Consider the following 17,904-nt stretch of genomic DNA (forward strand, 5'->3'; position numbering starts at 1 on the left):
CAATATAGCCCAAACCTTTGCTTTAGATTCATAGATGTTTGAAAAATGTGATGTATATGCAACGGGTCTTTAAGAAAGCAAACGAAATGATGCAGATTTATAAGGAAGAGTCGTGCTGATGATCATCACAAACGATCAACATTTGATATACAATCCTACAGTGTTACCTGTGAAAGCCCAAAAACCACGAAATTTCAATCGAATATGATCAATCGTGGGTGGTGCGGAAGAACTTGACACCAGTGTTTGACATTAGGGCTGTTATGCTGGTGGGAGATTAGCACCAAGCGCCACAATTTTTTGTTTGTGCTACCTTATTTTAAAAGTGAGCGAAACTGTTGAGGATTCTAAGAGGAAATCGCATCCCCAGAGAAAAAAAAAAGGGCAGAAGAAAAGGCCTTGACGAAGCTCGGGGTAGTAACTACACACCTGGAAATGGAACATTGAAAATGCAATCAAAGAGTACATTTTCAAATCTCTCGAGAGGAAGGACATAGAAAATTATGAGATGTGAAGGGAGCTAAGCGTTGAAATACTTTTGAGGCCTCGAATTTGGTATTCAATCATTCTGTTTTACTAGCCTTGCTTGGGATTTTAAGGAAGTTTCTTTTCGTCGGCTCTAAAACTTTCGGTCATATTGATGGTTGTTACTGTCATGCAATCGAAGTCTAAAATCAAAACTATGAGATGCCTGACGCTAAGCGGCGGGGGGTAAGCTTTTTGTAGAATATTGATTAATTAATAATTTTCCCAAGTCTCAGGTGCGTAGGATTTTCTACTGATGAGTTATTTGCCAAAATTTCTGACACATTTTAGAGTGCTCAGTATGAGAAAGCCATTTTGGTGTGACACCATGTTAGCGTCAATCTAAGAGGCAATCATTTGACGCCGATTGCAATCACTGTAAATGAAATACTTCATTGCTTTAATGTTACTTTCTTTTTACGATGTGAGGTTGCTCGGTGCATTTAATGTGCATGACTGTTGTAACAGAAAACCGTGTTTACATGTCCCTTATGCTTTTGCACCACATTTTTCTTCCTCCTAATAGGACAGAAATAGCTGTATTTCTTGCAATTTTATCTGTGACGCTTTATTTTACACCGTCTCCGATTTTGGCCCAAAAATTGTAATTGACACCTCTACTTTGAAATGCTTCTCTTGCTCATAAATGTTCCAGTCTGTCTTAAATAATCACAGGTCGCCCTTTCCATTAGCACTGTTTTGACGATGTTATTGAATATTTTTACCACCCATCTATTTGTATCTTTTCAGCCGGCTATCTAAAGGAAAGGAATTTTTTACTATTCTTAATTAAAAAGTTCGTTCAGGGAAATAAATTTTCAGTCGTTGTGTTTTTTGATTCAAGTGTTAACTTTATTTAAGTCTACGTATGATGCACGATCCTCGCAGTAGATAGCGCTATTTATGCAATAGCGAAAATCAGACCTGAAAAAAATCAGGCCTGTACGGGATTCGAACCACTGACCTCTGCGATACTAGTGCAGCGCTCTACCAATTGAGCTAACAAGCCAACTGAGAACAGTTGTCAAAATATATGAACTTCATACATTCATTGTACCTTATCTAAGTCTATATAATAATTTGGATATATCAACAAAGTTGAAATGGTAAATTGGCCACCGTAACGATTACAAAAGCTGACGTTTCGAGCGTTAGCCCTTCGTCGGAGCGAATAGTGGAATTGTGGGTTGTGTATGCTTTTAAAGGCAGAGAATGGAGCTACGTTATTGGTGGGAACATGGAAACGAGAAAAACAAGAATAAATTAGTGGAATGAAAAGCGTTCGTTGATCCCTGTGGGATTTAGACTGCCGGTTTGAAAGATGAGCTTTTGTTCAAGATTTATACGGCTTTCCGTGCTACCTAAGTGTAAGGAAAGACCGCAGATTGCCAAATGTTGCTTAGAATGATTAGGTAAATTAAAATGTCTAGCGACTGGTTTCGATGTTATCTAAGTCTACCTTACAGAAAAAACTGTTGCTATTTTTTCAATATACTGTAAGGAAAAGTATCATGGAGAGGAAGAGATTCGTTTCTCCTAAGGGCGATTTAGAATGAAGTCGATCCTCAGGCTAACTCAAGTTATGTTTGGATGATATGCCAGAAGCCGTCCTTTGCATCTTTGTGTCTCTTAAAATAGTTATGCTTTTATCTTTCCAAATCAGTTTTTTCTTGATTTATAACAAATATTTACTCAGCAAACTGATTCGTTTATACGCCTACAATTTAAATCTATCAAATTAAGACTGAATAAAGCCTTTTGGAAAAAGTGGTAACTAGAAATTTGTTTTTCACGAAAATGGACTTGTGAAATAGCGTAAAAAGCAATTTGAATAAACGCACGGGGTTTATTAACCCTCTTTATGTTTTATGTAAATATGAATTTTGTTTACCTTATCAAACTCACGGGGTACAAATAGTCTCTTACTGAATTTCGTGACCACGCCCACTTCATCGGCCCACTCAAATCGAGTGCGATTTTTGGATGTTACATCATCTTGCCGACTCTCTGTATAAAAAGTTAACAATGTACCACCGAAATATTGAACTATAATATCATGGCTTTCCATTTTGTGTATTTTCGTACTACAAAGTAAAGTTTTTCCCTCGTCATTTTCACCTTTTCCCGAGCGGGTCCGTCAAAATTAAGAAGGCGTTCGTGGTCAAAACAAGACCGAGCAAGGAGTCTTCGGCGATTTCTCTCTTACGCCAGCGCAAATTAAAAATGTACCGGCAAAATCAAAGAGAGGAACAAATTTCCTTTGTTTTGATGGGTAAATTGTCGAACAAGGAGCACAGATTGAACCTCGTCAAATGGCTAGTCAAAACAGCCACACCCTCCTCCTTTTGCTCGTTTCCTGTTTTATAAGCGTGAAAGCAGTGGGAGAAGAATCGGGTAGCTCGGAAAGCGCTTCGGGTATTAATTTACCATCGTTTCCTTACGAGATAAACAAGCAAGATTTGTAAAGTTATTTTCCGAAAGAGTCGGAATAAATACATTTTTTTCAGGTTAGATTGCTGTTTTTACCCTAAACGTCGTCCAATAAATTTTTGTTGCAGCCTACTAATCTATACGATTTCGAAGGAATGTAAAGAAGATGACAAAGAAAACCATGAGTCGGTCCTCTCTGCTGTTATAAGCAAAGTATTTGAACGATCAGGTATACGAGGTATAATGCTCAATAACCGAATTCTAGAGGTCTTCAGAAAGAAAATATTCTGTCTCCAAAAAGCAGTCAAGAGAGCTAGCAAATGTTGCGGAAGGCAATTGAATGCACCTCTTAACAAGCTGGAAACGGGTCCTCGGTATCAATTTAAGGTGTATTATAACGAGGTTGATGTGCATCAGCCTAAAAATGAGAAAAACCGGTTAAGGGGAGAGAAAAGAGCTTTAGAAGAATCCCTAGTACAGGAGAAAGCTAAGCGATTGCGCATTGATCAAAAAGCGCGGGAAGCTCTCGAGACAGCTGAGAAGAAAGGGGCCTTCTACAGGAAAAAATTTAAGCAAATAGTGAAAAAGGTGATCAAAAATGGTAAAAAAGGTAGAGGCCCTGCTAAAAAAAGGTTTGATGAGTATTCCAAGCACCATCAGAAGATAGTAAAAAACCAGCTGAAGGAGGAGTGCCAAACTACACTGTCCTTTCTTGGACTATACAATTTTGTTGCCACCAAAGTTGAAGTCTTTAACACTGATACTTATCAGTATGAAACTTTCAATCTTGTTGGAGAGGGAGAACTGGAATTCACAGAGACTGATCCTAAGGAACTTACTAATGATGACCTTGACAATATCAATCTGTGGCTCTATCTGAAAGATAAATTCAATATTCAAATGAGGCCTGGCATGAAATTGCCACGAAAGCCAGTGGTGTCCCAAATTCATATTCCATAAAGAAGCGAATCAATGAACTAAACAGCAAATGGGCCTTGAGACCAACTCCAGGGGATGCTGAGGGTGTTCAGTTAGGACCCAGTCCCCTCTATTAACTATGGTTAGGATTTGCTGAGGGTGTTCAGTTAGGATTTGCAGAAACCTTACAAGAGCATATTGTAAGGTTTCAGAAAAATGGAGAAATCATGACTTTACAAACCATCAAGATCAAGCTTAGTGGTGATGGAACGAATATTGGAAAGAGGCTTACAGTTGTGAACTTCACCTTTACCATTCTGAATGAAAAGGAGGTGGCAATGGGTGAGAAAGGGAATTATGTACTTGCAGTTATAAAAACTACAGAGACATGATAATCTAAGAAATAGCCTAGCAGACCTTCGAATGGAAATGTCAAACTTACATGAAATAAGTGTAAATGACAGCACCTATAAACTTGAGTACTTTTTAGGTGGGGACTGGAAATTTTTAGGACTGGTCTGTGGTCTGGGCAGGGCAAATGAGGATTATGCTTGTATGTGGTGCAAGTGTCCCAGGCAGCAACGGTGGGACACAAGTAAAAAGTGGTCATTTAATGACCCCACATTTGGTGCTAGAACCATTGAGGAAATAGCAAAGTTCTCCACTGCAAAAAAATTCAACTGTAAAGGAAAACCTTTATTTGATTTTATACCCATGGATCATGTTATCATAGACACATTGCACCTCTTTGTCAGGATTTTAGATGTTTTAATTGACTTGCTCATAAGGGAATTGAGAAGAAGTGATGCTATTGAAAAAAAAACCACCTTCTCTGATGGATTCCCAAGGGAAAAGTATAAACACATGGCAGGTTACGAAGAATTAATCAAAAGTATTGGGATCTCTTTTAACTTTAGAATCAACAAGGACAGTAAAAAGCTGGAATATAGAGATCTTATGGGACCAGAAAAACTGAAACTCTTTCAGCACATAAATATTCCTATGCTTCTTCCTCAATGCAGCAAAAACAAAGATGTGCAAGTGATCTGGAAAAAATTTATGGACATAATTGGTGATTTAAAACTAGATTTTACATCTGAGGATAGTATTCTTGAATTGCAAGGAGATATCAAAGCATGGTTTGAACTCTTTCTCAACGTGTACCAAGCAAAAGATGTCACTCCCTACATGCACGCACTTCATTGCCATGTCCCTGAGTTCCTGTCACTTTATCACAACATTGCATATTACACACAACAAGGCTTGGAAAAATACAACGATAGAGCTTCCAAAGATTTTTTCAGATCTACAAATCACAAAGGAGTTGATGCCCTCCAGCAACTGTTTCTGAAGAAAAACAGGATTCAGTTTCTAGAAGCAGCAGGATATGAAAGAGTTAAGAACACTTATGAATGCAGTAACTGTTTTAACGAAGGCCACAACATCAAGACCTGCACATCACCATGCAAACATTGTGCAGCTCCTGTGTACTGTGCACATCTTGTAAAGGAAAGTGGCAAATGGAAGCCGAGATGTCAACCTTAAATTAACTAGAATTAAATTAATGCCAGTATGTCACAAAACAAAACATTTAGTGCTTGAGGATTTACTGACTCTAGTCTTCATTCAGTTTGGTAATGTTAGTCACGATAAGATCACCTTTCATTTCTCATAAACTCATTACAAATTGTCATTTCCATATTTTTGGTTGATTGTTATTTCAGTGATTGAATGATTGTTATTTCATCTGTTTGCATGGTAGTTGTTCCTGTTACCATCGCCTCTTACAAACTGAAAATTAATAAAGTAACCGTTTTCAACTTCTGATTTAATGTATTGCTCCCCAATGATTTTGTATTCTGCGATTGGACTTCTTTGCCCCAGCCAGTATTTGACAGTTCCTGGAATTACATAGGCAAAATCTCCAGCTGGATTTAAAATTCTTTCGTCCCACTTCAGCCCAAGATATGAATCAAGCAGCCTATTTGACTGCAATCGGTAAACCATCTTCCCTCTATGAAAAAATACCGGGCAAAACACAATCAAGACCTTCCATAAAAACATCCTGGTCAACGTGGAGGTCTATGTCTATATCAGGGTCCTCTCGCCTTCCAGACCAAAGCCTTTTCTTTATTTCACGAAACAGTTGGCAGTAAAATGATTGTGTTCTATCCTCAAGGGATGTTTTCGATGGAATAAACAGGCTTTCTTTACGAACAAACGGAAAATATTCAGATGCTTCACCGTCCCCGAAGGGTCTCCGCTCATCGAAGCGTGTACTGTAGCCAATGTAGTGAATTTTCAGTCTCTTGTTGGGTTTGTCAACCTCCGTGACTTCAACATCATACAATTTTGTATCTTTTCTCTGTGAAATGACCTTTTTAACAGGGGTGTATGCTGAGTATTCGTTGCAGAATCGCTTTGGTTCTCTTATCTCTCTCTTTGGCTTGTCCGCCATTTTGAAAATTTGCTTAGGAGGGCATCTGGGTTAGCGGCCGCGCCAGGCTGGAACCGACAAAAACAAATGTCCATCGCAGTGGGGAAACAGTTTGATATGTAAACGGAATTCAATCGCACTGTTAACACTTCTTCCTCTTTCGTAAGGATGATTTTGACATTCATTTTCCCGATGTTTCTTCTACATGTCATTTTGCAACACAAATGTAGCAAAGCAGACTAGTTACGAATATCTAAGGCTCTGCCGTGTCGAACTATTTCGTTCTTTCTTCTACAGAAAGTAAAAACGCGCAAGAATTCTGCTCTGAACGCTCGATTCATGAAGCCGTATATAACGGGGTTAATAGTGCAACTTCCAAAGCCAAGATATATGTAGAACGTGAAAACCTCGCGTGGGATAACGAGCTTATGGGCTGAGAAGGAATCAGCCATGTCAATAATAGCTATAGGTCCCCAACAGAGGATAAACCCCAGAACAGCTGCAAATAGTGCTTTTGTTATTTTCACTTCTTCCACATTCAATCGAAAATTCGCCTCTTTCCTAGTGATATTCATCTCTTGGTTGTGTTGTTGAATGGTTGTAAAAATCTTATAATATGCAACAGTGATTATTCCAATAGGAACAGAGATATAAACTACATCTAAATAGGCCATGTAAGCCATGTCTAAGTGCGGCGTCTCAAAGTCCATAAAACAGATAACTTTACCGTAGTGCACGCTAAATGTGGCCCATTGAGCCATCCATGAAAGCCCTGCACCAAAAGCAGCGAAAAGTGTTATGATAATCACAGAAATGCAAGTGGATTTTACTTTAAAACACTGGCGATAAAGATTGGGTTTCACCACGCGGAAATATCTGTTCACAGCCGTTGCAGTCATGAGCAGCAAAGAGTATAGCGCACAGAAGAAACAAAAAAATCCTTGGAAATGACAAACAGCACTGCTGAATGGCCACTGTCCTGTTATGAGAAGAACCACAGACAGGGGCATACAAAAGGCTGCCATGAGAGCATCGGATATGGCCAGGGTAACGACATAGATGTTCGGTATGACGCGAAGTCTTTTGTTGTGATACACTGCCCAGCAGACGAGCACGTTACCAATGAAGGCCAGAACGTTAATGAGCATCATAAGAGCACTCTCCAATACTACCAAACCAAGTGCGCGTCGCTGCAGCTCTTGGGGAAGGCTAGTTTGTCCTTCTGTTACCATTTTAATAGGAACATTAAGAAAACTTCAACACCCGCATGAATATATGTAAAACTTCGTGTCAGCTTTTAAATGGTACACCCGGTCTATTTTAGTAATTAAAGGGCGTTAGAGCATGGTTTTCGCCGTCGAGAGTTAATAGAGGGGAACTCTGCCCAAAGCGACGAATATTTGGCACTTGGAAAAAAATTGCATCGTTAATATTTGATGCGGCAGGTGTGGTTTTGTTCTATCAACTTCCTTTTGGACTGGTTAATGGATGAAATGAAATGATATGCAATCTTCATTGTTTATTTAGTAAAATATTGTTGAAACTAGATCTTTTAAAGTCTTGAGTTATCAAACTAGTCATAAGTTTTGCGAATAGTGGATTATTTACCAGGTTAAGACGCTTTACCCTAAAATCAACAGCTTACATTTTCTTCATTTCGCTATACAGTCGACTCCCGATAACTCGAACCTTCAAGGAAAATTGAAAAAGATTCGAGTTATAGGAATTTGAAAAAAAATGACTGAAAATAAGGGAAAAAAGGTGCTGCATGGGTGCTGGATTCTGTATCTGTCATTCGCGACGCAGTGTCTTTGCCTCGAACAGTTCAAGAAAATTAAAAACTCACAGTTGTCATCATTAATTCCACAGAAATGACAAGACGCACACGGCCGCCAGCTGCGCTCCAGCAATAACTTGACTCTTTTTAAATGCAGGACAAAACGATTTCAAATAAATTTTTTCCCGCAATGACGTCAAAGCTTAATGAATTATCGCAATAGACTTATATCACATTTGTAATAATTTGTTAATAGAATCTTGTGAACCGGTAACCCAGTCCCCCGGCAAAATTTTTTATTTATAGTCTCATTTAATTTGTAAATATTTTTTGTAATTTCTTGTAAATATGAAGTATTTCATTTTAGTGCCGAATTCATATCTAATAAACCATTACCATTACCAGTGTCGCAATGTTGTGGCCTGTCAAAGAACTTCCGGTTTGACTACAGAGAATCTGTACGGACTGATCGAGAGTTGTAACGTGGTTTTAGCATACAGTAATTATGGATCTTACACAAATATCTGAAGTTATTGTCTCTTACAACCTGGATTCCTTCATCAAAGGATATCATGTCTACCAAGTCGTTTGGTCCCAGAACTTCTTGAGGAGCTAAACGCTGCACCAGAACCAAGCAATGTTGTCGACAAGTACGCGGTTTGAGTTCAATGTGATGGCGAAGTTGTTGAGCATTTAATGAAAGGCATATCAGGCCGTTTCGCAAAGACAATTTTCTACTTTTTACGTGCCGATACGAAGAACAACTGTACTGTAGTGGTGACTGGCAAGGCAGTCAACCGTGGAGATGCGGAAGGAGTGCAAGTGTCGTGCACTCTGCACTTCAAGGGAGCCAAGAAATTTATAGATGGTTTGCACGTGACGTCGAAACTTCCGGTCGTCATATTGGTGGACCACTTTTCGCGGAAATTTCAAAATGGCAGCCTGCCCTCGAGAGAGTGATGTGCAGTTAAGAGAGGATAATAATTCCAGGATAACCTCACCTGTAATACCCTTATCCGATCATGCAAACAGGTTAGAGAATGAGGTCAAACAACGTTATCTTGAGAAATATCAGCGATTGGAAACGACCCAGTCTTGACGGATGGCAAGAACTTCAAGCCTGATTGTTTACCTCCGGTGGAATCGACGGACCTGCTGTTTTACCTTGTGCTGGAGACTAGCTTTTACACTAAACAACAATTTAAAGCTTTTCGAATCCTTCAAGCATACAATCAAATGGCATCGGGGTTCATTTCAAGTGTACAGGGCCACATCATCAACAATAATTTTATCGTTTTTGCGCACGTGCAAGTAGATTAGGTGGTGGGTCAATTAAGACTTCAAAACAGTCAATAATCACCGTTGTTTTTTCACCGAATGAGCGCTGAAAACATTGCGGCATAGTTTTCCACAAGTCCTCTCAGTCTGGTTATTTAATCAATGGGCGCAGTCTTATATCCATGGCGATCATCCAGGCCTGAAAAGATCTCGACACAGTTGACACAGATACTAAAGCTGTACGCCAGATCTTCAAACGGCATCATTTTAGTTTAAGCTTCATCAATGTGATAATAAGCTCTTGAAAACGAGAGACAAAAGTTGGGACTTGCGAGTGACAAAGGGAAGAACACGATGAAAAACAATGTTTAGGGTATCGAACGAAAGTACTCCAACGTAAAATTTTACTTTCTTGTCGTCATATTTTCGAAATTCATCCTCACTGAAAGGCCGCTGCGTGTGCGGTGGGTCTGAAGCAACAAGATAGTCAAACTCTTCTGTTTAAGTGCTGGAATCCACACACTTCGGAGGTTCTTCGACAAAACTGATATCAGAAACTTGCTGACCCTCTTCATTCAACTTCAGTTTCTTCGCTGCAGCTTCCTCTGCCAGTACTCGTTCTCTCTCGAGTTGCTCCTTTCGTTTCTTTTGTTTCTCGTTAGCTCTCCGGTCCCTTTCGGACGCTTGCTGGAGATTCTATTGATGTAAGTTCTAGTTATATCCCAGCTTTAAGGTCGGAAACCAGTCTACGTTGTATTTGTCCCAAATAGCCGCTGCTTTTCCTGAGACAAAATGACGGCCACATACTCGATCGTTCTCAAGAATCTTTTCTGTTATATCTGCTCGACTTCTGGCAGAAATCCAGCGTGAACGCCTTTCGTGAGACAAGTTCTCCGCCTCTTCTCTTTGATTTGTTACGATGGATTTTACTCGAGAAAAAGTAAGACCAATACCCGGACTGCTTTTGCTTCCACAACCAACTATCCAGTAGAAAGCCATTCTTACTGAAGACGCGCGACTCGATTTGTTTACAATTTTGGTCCACCAATATGGCGGCGTAGCGACCCTTGCTAAGCATTTAGCCACGTGAGTGAAAATGATCTATTGACATTTTGAAAAAGGAGTTAGGAAGCAACACTTTGTGAAAACCAGCGGAACTTGAACTGAACTGACACGTTTTGTGTAATGTAAAAGAAAGGAAACAGTTCACACGGCTGCTTCAAAATGAATTTAAGGTTTTGGACAACAGTGTTTTGACTTGTCACGTATTGACAGACATGGTTCGAGTTATCGAGGGTAAATTATAAAGAAAAAGACTTGAAGGGAAACGAAAATTGGTTCGAGTTAGCGGAAGTTTCGAGTTATCGAGGGTTCGAGTTACCGAGGGTAAAATTACAGTGAATGTAGGACGGAAATCCATGGGAAATCGATTTTGGTTCGAGTTAGCGCGAGCTTCGAGTTAGTGAGGGTTCGAGTTATCGGGAGTTGACTGTACATTTTTTCTTTTCAATTTGCTATCTACATGTTACACCGTAAGAAATAAAACAATATCGCAATTCAAAATTTCACGCTTAAAGTAGATACATAATTAATATAGAAAATGTTGTTTATCGTGGTTTATAGATAAATGAACATTTAACCGTCTTTCGCAGGAAGTTAGAGGCTAATCATTCAACTGCTATACTGCTAGATGTTATTAGTATCAAGTCTTATGGGAATGACTTTTTTAACCCTTAGTGTGTTACCAGTGAGTCATGATCGATAAACCTAACCTGACTAACCTGGTCCCCAATATTGAGTGCGAGCCGCATACCTCTTTCATATTCTTTTATTCTCTATTTCATCGCTCTTCCTGTTCCCCCAATGTATACTTTACCTCATTCACACGGGATTTTGAAATAACGCTGTCCCGTTTCGCTAACTTGATGGAATCTTTAGATCGCTCCAAGAGTGATCTGAGCGTCGTGTCAGATTTCAAGACGATGCGCACGCATCGTTGCCTCCCTTGTTTAAGGAAAAATATTTTAAACTGTTTAAAGCTGTTAAAGGTCGATATAATAATGCAGGAATGATGGTTATAATTGGTTCAAATCACGCTCAAAGTGTGACGGTCCGTTATTGCAGACTGCGACAGCTTTTTATATTACGAAGTGCGACAAGAGTTATTACAAAGGGCGACAGGTCTTACAAAGTGGGCGATTGTGCGTAAGAACTTGACAGTGGTTGAAGCGTACTTTTTAAAATAAATCTGTTTATTGAATTCTTATTTGTAGGAAAGAGAGGACTTTCAGGAACACCTGATGCAAGCTGATTCCGAATCCGAGGCTTATCAAATACACCTAGAACGACTTCACGCAGTGAGTTATTTGTAAATTCTGCGATTCAGCAGCACTCACAATACAGACGTAATCCGTACAGAGGCCACCGGTTCGATGTCGCACAGTCCCACCCCTCCATCCTGCCCTCCTTCCCTCCTACCCCTCTCCTTAATGAAATGTTAGCCCCCCTTAAAATTTAATAGAAAACAGAAAAGCTATTGAAGTTGATAGTGTTAATCTTTTCATGTTGAAATCTCAGGATAACATCATCATTTTCTAGTTGAGCTAGCTTGCGTGTTTTCGCTCAATGAATGCCTGTCTAGATAGATAGATAGATAGATAGATAGACAGATAGATAGATCACTTTGTTTATACACGGTAAATTCCACTCAGTCGTATACAAGCAATATACCTACAAATGTAAAACTTAAAACTATATAATCATTATAAAATATATACAAAGATTAAAAGCCTTATCTAAATGAACTGAGCTAACTTCTTATTAGAATGAAAATAAAAGTACTGCTTTTCAGGGACGCCGTGTCATTAGTTCACTCAAAACTAAAGTTACTTAGCTTCGTCTTAAACTCACCTAATGTTTTAGATACTCTAATAGCAGTCGGAAGGCTATTCCACAACGCGGCACCGCTATAAGAGAAACTTTTACGAACATAATCGGTACGAGGCTGCGGAAGAGCCAGCCTCATTTCACTATTTCGCAATCTATAACTAGTTACTCATTACGAAAGATGAATTTATTTGATAAATAATCAGGTGTCTCTCCATTTAGAATTTTGAACATCATAACGGCTTTGGCAAAAAGCCTCTGATTCCTTAAGTTTTTCCAATGAAGTCTGCGGAACAGGTCTAGAACACTAGAATCATAAGGGGCGGACAACAATATACGAATCTACTGTTACAGTGGAACCTCGATTTGACAAACCTCTATAAAACGAAGTTCTCGGTATAACGAACGATACTTCAGTTTCAGCCCGGCTAAAGTTACAGTAAAATGAATGCCACAGAACCACGATATAACGAACCCTCCATATAACGAACCAATTTACCCAGTCTCTTGGCACTTCATTAAATCGAGGTTCCACTGTACATTCTATCTTATGATGATGAAATTCTAATCCAATTTTTTGCCGAATTTTTTATTTTTGCTTTAATTTTTCACGTTTCGTTTTGATTTCATTTTTAGGAGTTCGATGCTGAGAAACAAAAACATTCCAGAGAAAAAGATTTGCTGTTGAATAAAGCAGAAGAACATCGCGTGAAAGCAAGAAAGTTTGCCGAAGAACTAAACAGTCTAAAACAGAACCATTTTCAAACAAAACAAGAAGTACGTGTTTGTACAACGATGAGAAACAGTTATTTCTGTATTCAGGATCACTTTTTTACATTTATTAATTTATTTATCTACTCATTTATTTTATTTGATTCTAGCTTAATTCGCTCAGAGAAACTCTTGTGAAAGATATGAAAGAGTTAAAGGAACACATCGAAGGAATGGCGACTGAAATGATATCAGTAAGTCAAATATTCCCCCTGAGAGATGCTGAGTCAGAAATATGTTAAATTTTTTGATCGAAACAAAATTTTTATGAGCGGAGTTATATAGCTAGGTAATCTCCTTTGGTGTTTTCAATCCTTTTGTGTGATTAATCTGCTTCTGTTTCGTAACTTCTTCAATTTAATGTATTACTGTATCCATATATCCATAAGATATGAGGAATACTTTTGAAAAGACATAATTCTCATATATTCACAGTCATTTATTCACCACTTCACTGGTTAATTACGAACCAACACAATGACCAGCTCTCAGTTGGTAGAGCACGAACGCGTTTCATTTACAGGAATTGGTTCGAAGCTTGAAGCAAGTTGAAAATTCAAAGGAAGCAGCAACTGACGAATTTGAACGACTCCGAGACCAGAAAGAAGAAATGGATGTTCAGTTTGCTGCATTACAACAATCGATCAATTCAGTGAGGACTTGTCCGATTCAAAATGACAGTTTAATAGCGCATAATTTTTATGTAAGCTAGTCTAAACTTTGCAATTTTGAATTTTTCATACTTAACGAAGAAGGTAGGTTTTTGTTTTCATACAGGCCCTAAAGATGGCATTCATGTAAACGTTTCTTGTGATCATGTTATGAGAAAAATTATTCTAAAAATTATTGTTTCAATACTGGCAGGCCAAGAATTTGGCACTGAAGGAGGAGAGAAAAAGAACTGAAAATTCCAAGAGAGAGGTGAGGCATATAAAAATACCAATGTGAATTTCAGGAGGGATGTCGTAATTAGTAGGTTACAGAAGAGGTTGGGATTCTTGCCTTGTGTGTATTTTCACATCTATAACTTCTTTTCGTGTCTTTCAGAAAGAAGACGCACTAATCAAAGAAAAAGGAGCAATACTTAAGCAGCAACAGAGTTTTCTACGAGTAGGTTTGAACTGATTGTCACTTTTTGCAGAGCCTACCGCAGGGGTTACAGGATTCAGAAATTAATAGCCTGGTTGGGTTTTGTGCTCTTCTCAGGCTCAAATTAGAAAACAGATGTCAACCAGGGCAGATGTCCTAGAGGAGGAAAGAAAAAAGGCCGAGGCTTCCCTTGAAGGACTAAAGAGCAAACTAAAAAACTTGGAAGAGGTACATTGAATGCTACGAGTGCAATGATAATTATGGCTCTAGAATACTCCAATTTTTCTTGTTAACCGTAAGTCTTCACCTTTGATCGGAGACCGTAAGGTTATGGGTCTACTTGGATCTACTAAGACTTTGAGCTCGAGCTATCCCCGAAAATGTGAAGCACTGGGCGCGTGCGAAACTGCATTATTTTCTCGAGAAAAGCAACGAAAATCACAACAGCATCACATGAGGAGTTTGGTGGGATTGGCGTAATAGCATAAATAAGTAAATTTACAAGCGAGAATTGTTTAAGTCGAAAAGGATTTAATCACAATTCAGAGAAATCATTTAAATTAAGAAACAGTCAACTGAATGATCTATTGTGATAAAAAGATCCCCGCATAAAACGTTTGAATTTTAGAAAGTTAATGTTCCATTAAAAAAAAATATTTTAAACTTTTTTAGTTGATAACCTTTACGAGGTATGTACTCTTTTTAAGTATTTCGCATAAAACCTAAACTCAAATCTCAAAATTAGCAGTCGAATTTGTTTTAGAGTTTTCAGAGATTTTAAAAGATCCCTATTGCTTTTCTTTTTGGTGTGGTTACAGTGTACTCATTCAAACGTTTTATGCAGGGATCTTTTTTAAAAGATATATTTCCGTCAGAAGCAGTTATTTAAAGTTTTTTTTTTTACTTTTGAGTTGATACAGAAGATGCTTGGGGTCTTTTTTTAATTTTCAGGTTATATCGAGGAAAGACGTCAGCGTGCAGGACTTCCGTTATAAAGTAAGAACATTTATGAAACTTTCACTTATTTACTCTGAGTTTTACTGATGGAAACAACTTTCCTACTATATAACTGCTGTCAACTTTCCTACTATGTAACTGCTGTCAACGTTCCTACTATATAACTTAATTAATTTAATTTAATCGCTTCGCCAACCGGCAGGGACACCGCAACAGCTTGCACCAATTACTGCGGACCCAATAAACCCACCCATCTCACCCCAGGGGAGGACATCCATCACACAGTAATCTCGTGTGTGGGAAATTAACGTCTCCGTACCCCAACCCTGCAGGAGACGGGACCTCCATTTATTCGCCCCAATCCGAGAAGATTGGAATATCTAACCATTTCTTGATGTTATAGAAAGGCAGCAAATTCTTCTCAATTATTTTAAGACCTTGAGTGTTGGTCCGACCGGGGCTCGAACCCTCGACCTCCCGCACAACAGTCGAGCGCTCTATCCATTGAGCTAACCGGGAGCTAACCGGGAGGCGGTTAAACTGCTGTCAACTTTCCTACTATATAACTGCTGTCGACTTTCCTGCTATATAACCGTTGTCGACTTTCCTAGTATATAACTGCTGTCGACTTTCCTACTATACAACTGCTGTCGACTTTCCTGCTATATAACTGCTGTCGACTTTCCTGCTATATAACTGCTGTCGACTTTCCTTTTGTATAACTGCTGTCGACTTTCCTGTTATATAACTGCTGTCGACTTTCCTGCTATATAACTGCTGTCGACTTTCCTGTTATATAACTACTGTCGACTTTCCTGTTATATAACTGCTGTCGACTTTCCTGTTATATAACTGCTGTCGACTTTCCTGTTATATAACTGCTGTCGACTTTCCTGCTATATAACTGCTGTCGACTTTCCTACTATATAACTGCTGTCGACTTTCCTACTATATAACTGCTGTCGACTTTCCTACAAATAACTGCTGTCGACTTTCCTACTATATAACTGCTGTCCACTTTCCTACTATATAACTGCTGTCGACTTTCCTACTATACAACTGCTGTCGACTTTCCTACTATATAACTGCTGTTCCTACTATATAACTGCTGTCGACTTTCCTACTATACAACTGCTGTCGACTTTCCTACTATATAACTGCTGTTCCTACTATATAACTGCTGTCGACTTTCCTACTATACAACTGCTGTCGACTTTCCTACTATACAACTGCTGTTCCTACTATATAACTGCTGTCGACTTTCCTACTATACAACTGCTGTCGACTTTCCTACTATACAACTGCTGTCGACTTTCCTACTATACAACTGCTGTCGACTTTCCTACTATACAACTGCTGTCGACTTTCCTACTATACAACTGCTGTCGACTTTCCTACTATACAACTGCTGTCGACTTTCCTACTATACAACTGCTGTCGACTTTCCTACTATACAACTGCTGTCGACTTTCCTACTATACAACTGCTGTCGACTTTCCTACTATACAACTGCTGTCGACTTTCCTACTATACAACTGCTGTCGACTTTCCTACTATACAACTGCTGTCGACTTTCCTACTATACAACTGCTGTCGACTTTCCTACTATACAACTGCTGTCGACTTTCCTACTATACAACTGCTGTCGACTTTCCTACTATACAACTGCTGTCGACTTTCCTACTATACAACTGCTGTCGACTTTCCTACTATACAACTGCTGTCGACTTTCCTACTATACAACTGCTGTCGACTTTCCTACTATACAACTGCTGTCGACTTTCCTACTATACAACTGCTGTCGACTTTCCTACTATACAACTGCTGTCGACTTTCCTACTATACAACTGCTGTCGACTTTCCTACTATACAACTGCTGTCGACTTTCCTACTATACAACTGCTGTCGACTTTCCTACTATACAACTGCTGTCGACTTTCCTACTATACAACTGCTGTCGACTTTCCTACTATACAACTGCTGTCGACTTTCCTACAAATAACTGCTGTCGACTTTCCTACAAATAACTGCTGTCGACTTTCCTACTATACAACTGCTGTCGACTTTCCTACAAAGAACTGCTGTCGACTTTCCTACTATACAACTGCTGTCGACTTTCCTACTATACAACTGCTGTCGACTTTCCTACTCTACAACTCCTGTCGACTTTCCTACTCTACAACTGCTGTCGACTTTCCTGCTATACAACTGCTGTCGACTTTCCTGCTATACAACTGCTGTCGACTTTCCTGCTATACAACTGCTGTCGACTTTCCTGCTATACAACTGCTGTCGACTTTCCTGCTATACAACTGCTGTCGACTTTCCTGCTATACAACTGCTGTCGACTTTCCTGCTATACAACTGCTGTCGACTTTCCTGCTATACAACTGCTGTCGACTTTCCTGCTATACAACTGCTGTCGACTTTCCTGCTATACAACTGCTGTCGACTTTCCTGCTATACAACTGCTGTCGACTTTCCTGCTATACAACTGCTGTCGACTTTCCTGCTATACAACTGCTGTCGACTTTCCTGCTATACAACTGCTGTCGACTTTCCTGCTATACAACTGCTGTCGACTTTCCTGCTATACAACTGCTGTCGACTTTCCTGCTATACAACTGCTGTCGACTTTCCTGCTATACAACTGCTGTCGACTTTCCTGCTATACAACTGCTGTCGACTTTCCTGCTATACAACTGCTGTCGACTTTCCTGCTATACAACTGCTGTCGACTTTCCTGCTATACAACTGCTGTCGACTTTCCTGCTATATAACTGCTGTCGACTTTCCTAATATATAACTGCTCTCGACTTTCCTACTGTATAACTGC

At 39.2% G+C, this 17,904-nt stretch overlaps 2 protein-coding genes and 1 long non-coding RNA gene across 4 annotated transcripts in view; 1 reads left to right on the forward strand and 2 right to left on the reverse strand.

Moving 5' to 3' along the window:
• Positions 1–17,904, forward strand: part of LOC111339437 (uncharacterized) — a 48,929-nt gene that overhangs the window by 28,255 nt on the left and 2,770 nt on the right. Inside the window, exons 44-51 of one of the 2 annotated variants that reach the window (XM_088757170.1) lie at positions 11,639–11,722; positions 12,888–13,028; positions 13,133–13,216; positions 13,546–13,674; positions 13,887–13,943; positions 14,070–14,132; positions 14,229–14,339; positions 15,063–15,107. In XM_088757170.1, coding sequence (XP_088613296.1) covers positions 11,639–11,722; positions 12,888–13,028; positions 13,133–13,216; positions 13,546–13,674; positions 13,887–13,943; positions 14,070–14,132; positions 14,229–14,339; positions 15,063–15,107 — 714 coding nt within the window. The remainder of the gene's footprint in view (positions 1–11,638; positions 11,723–12,887; positions 13,029–13,132; positions 13,217–13,545; positions 13,675–13,886; positions 13,944–14,069; positions 14,133–14,228; positions 14,340–15,062; positions 15,108–17,904) is intronic. The other variant, XM_088757171.1, reaches the window with a different exon arrangement.
• On the reverse strand, positions 2,984–8,716 carry LOC148733879 (uncharacterized). Its single transcript, XR_016000724.1, has 3 exons — positions 8,157–8,716; positions 7,919–7,999; positions 2,984–3,831 (listed from the first exon to the last, which is right to left on the reverse strand). It is a non-coding gene; the product is annotated as an uncharacterized LOC148733879 (long non-coding RNA).
• On the reverse strand, positions 4,916–7,985 carry LOC111339445 (neuropeptide FF receptor 2-like). The gene has a single exon (XM_022946100.2). It carries the CDS (start codon positions 7,540–7,542, stop codon positions 6,550–6,552), a length of 993 nt encoding a protein of 330 aa, XP_022801835.2. The 5' UTR covers positions 7,543–7,985; the 3' UTR covers positions 4,916–6,549.

Source organism: Stylophora pistillata, chromosome 4, assembly GCF_964205215.1.
Source record: "Stylophora pistillata chromosome 4, jaStyPist1.2, whole genome shotgun sequence".
NCBI classification, from domain to species: domain Eukaryota; kingdom Metazoa; phylum Cnidaria; class Anthozoa; order Scleractinia; family Pocilloporidae; genus Stylophora; species Stylophora pistillata.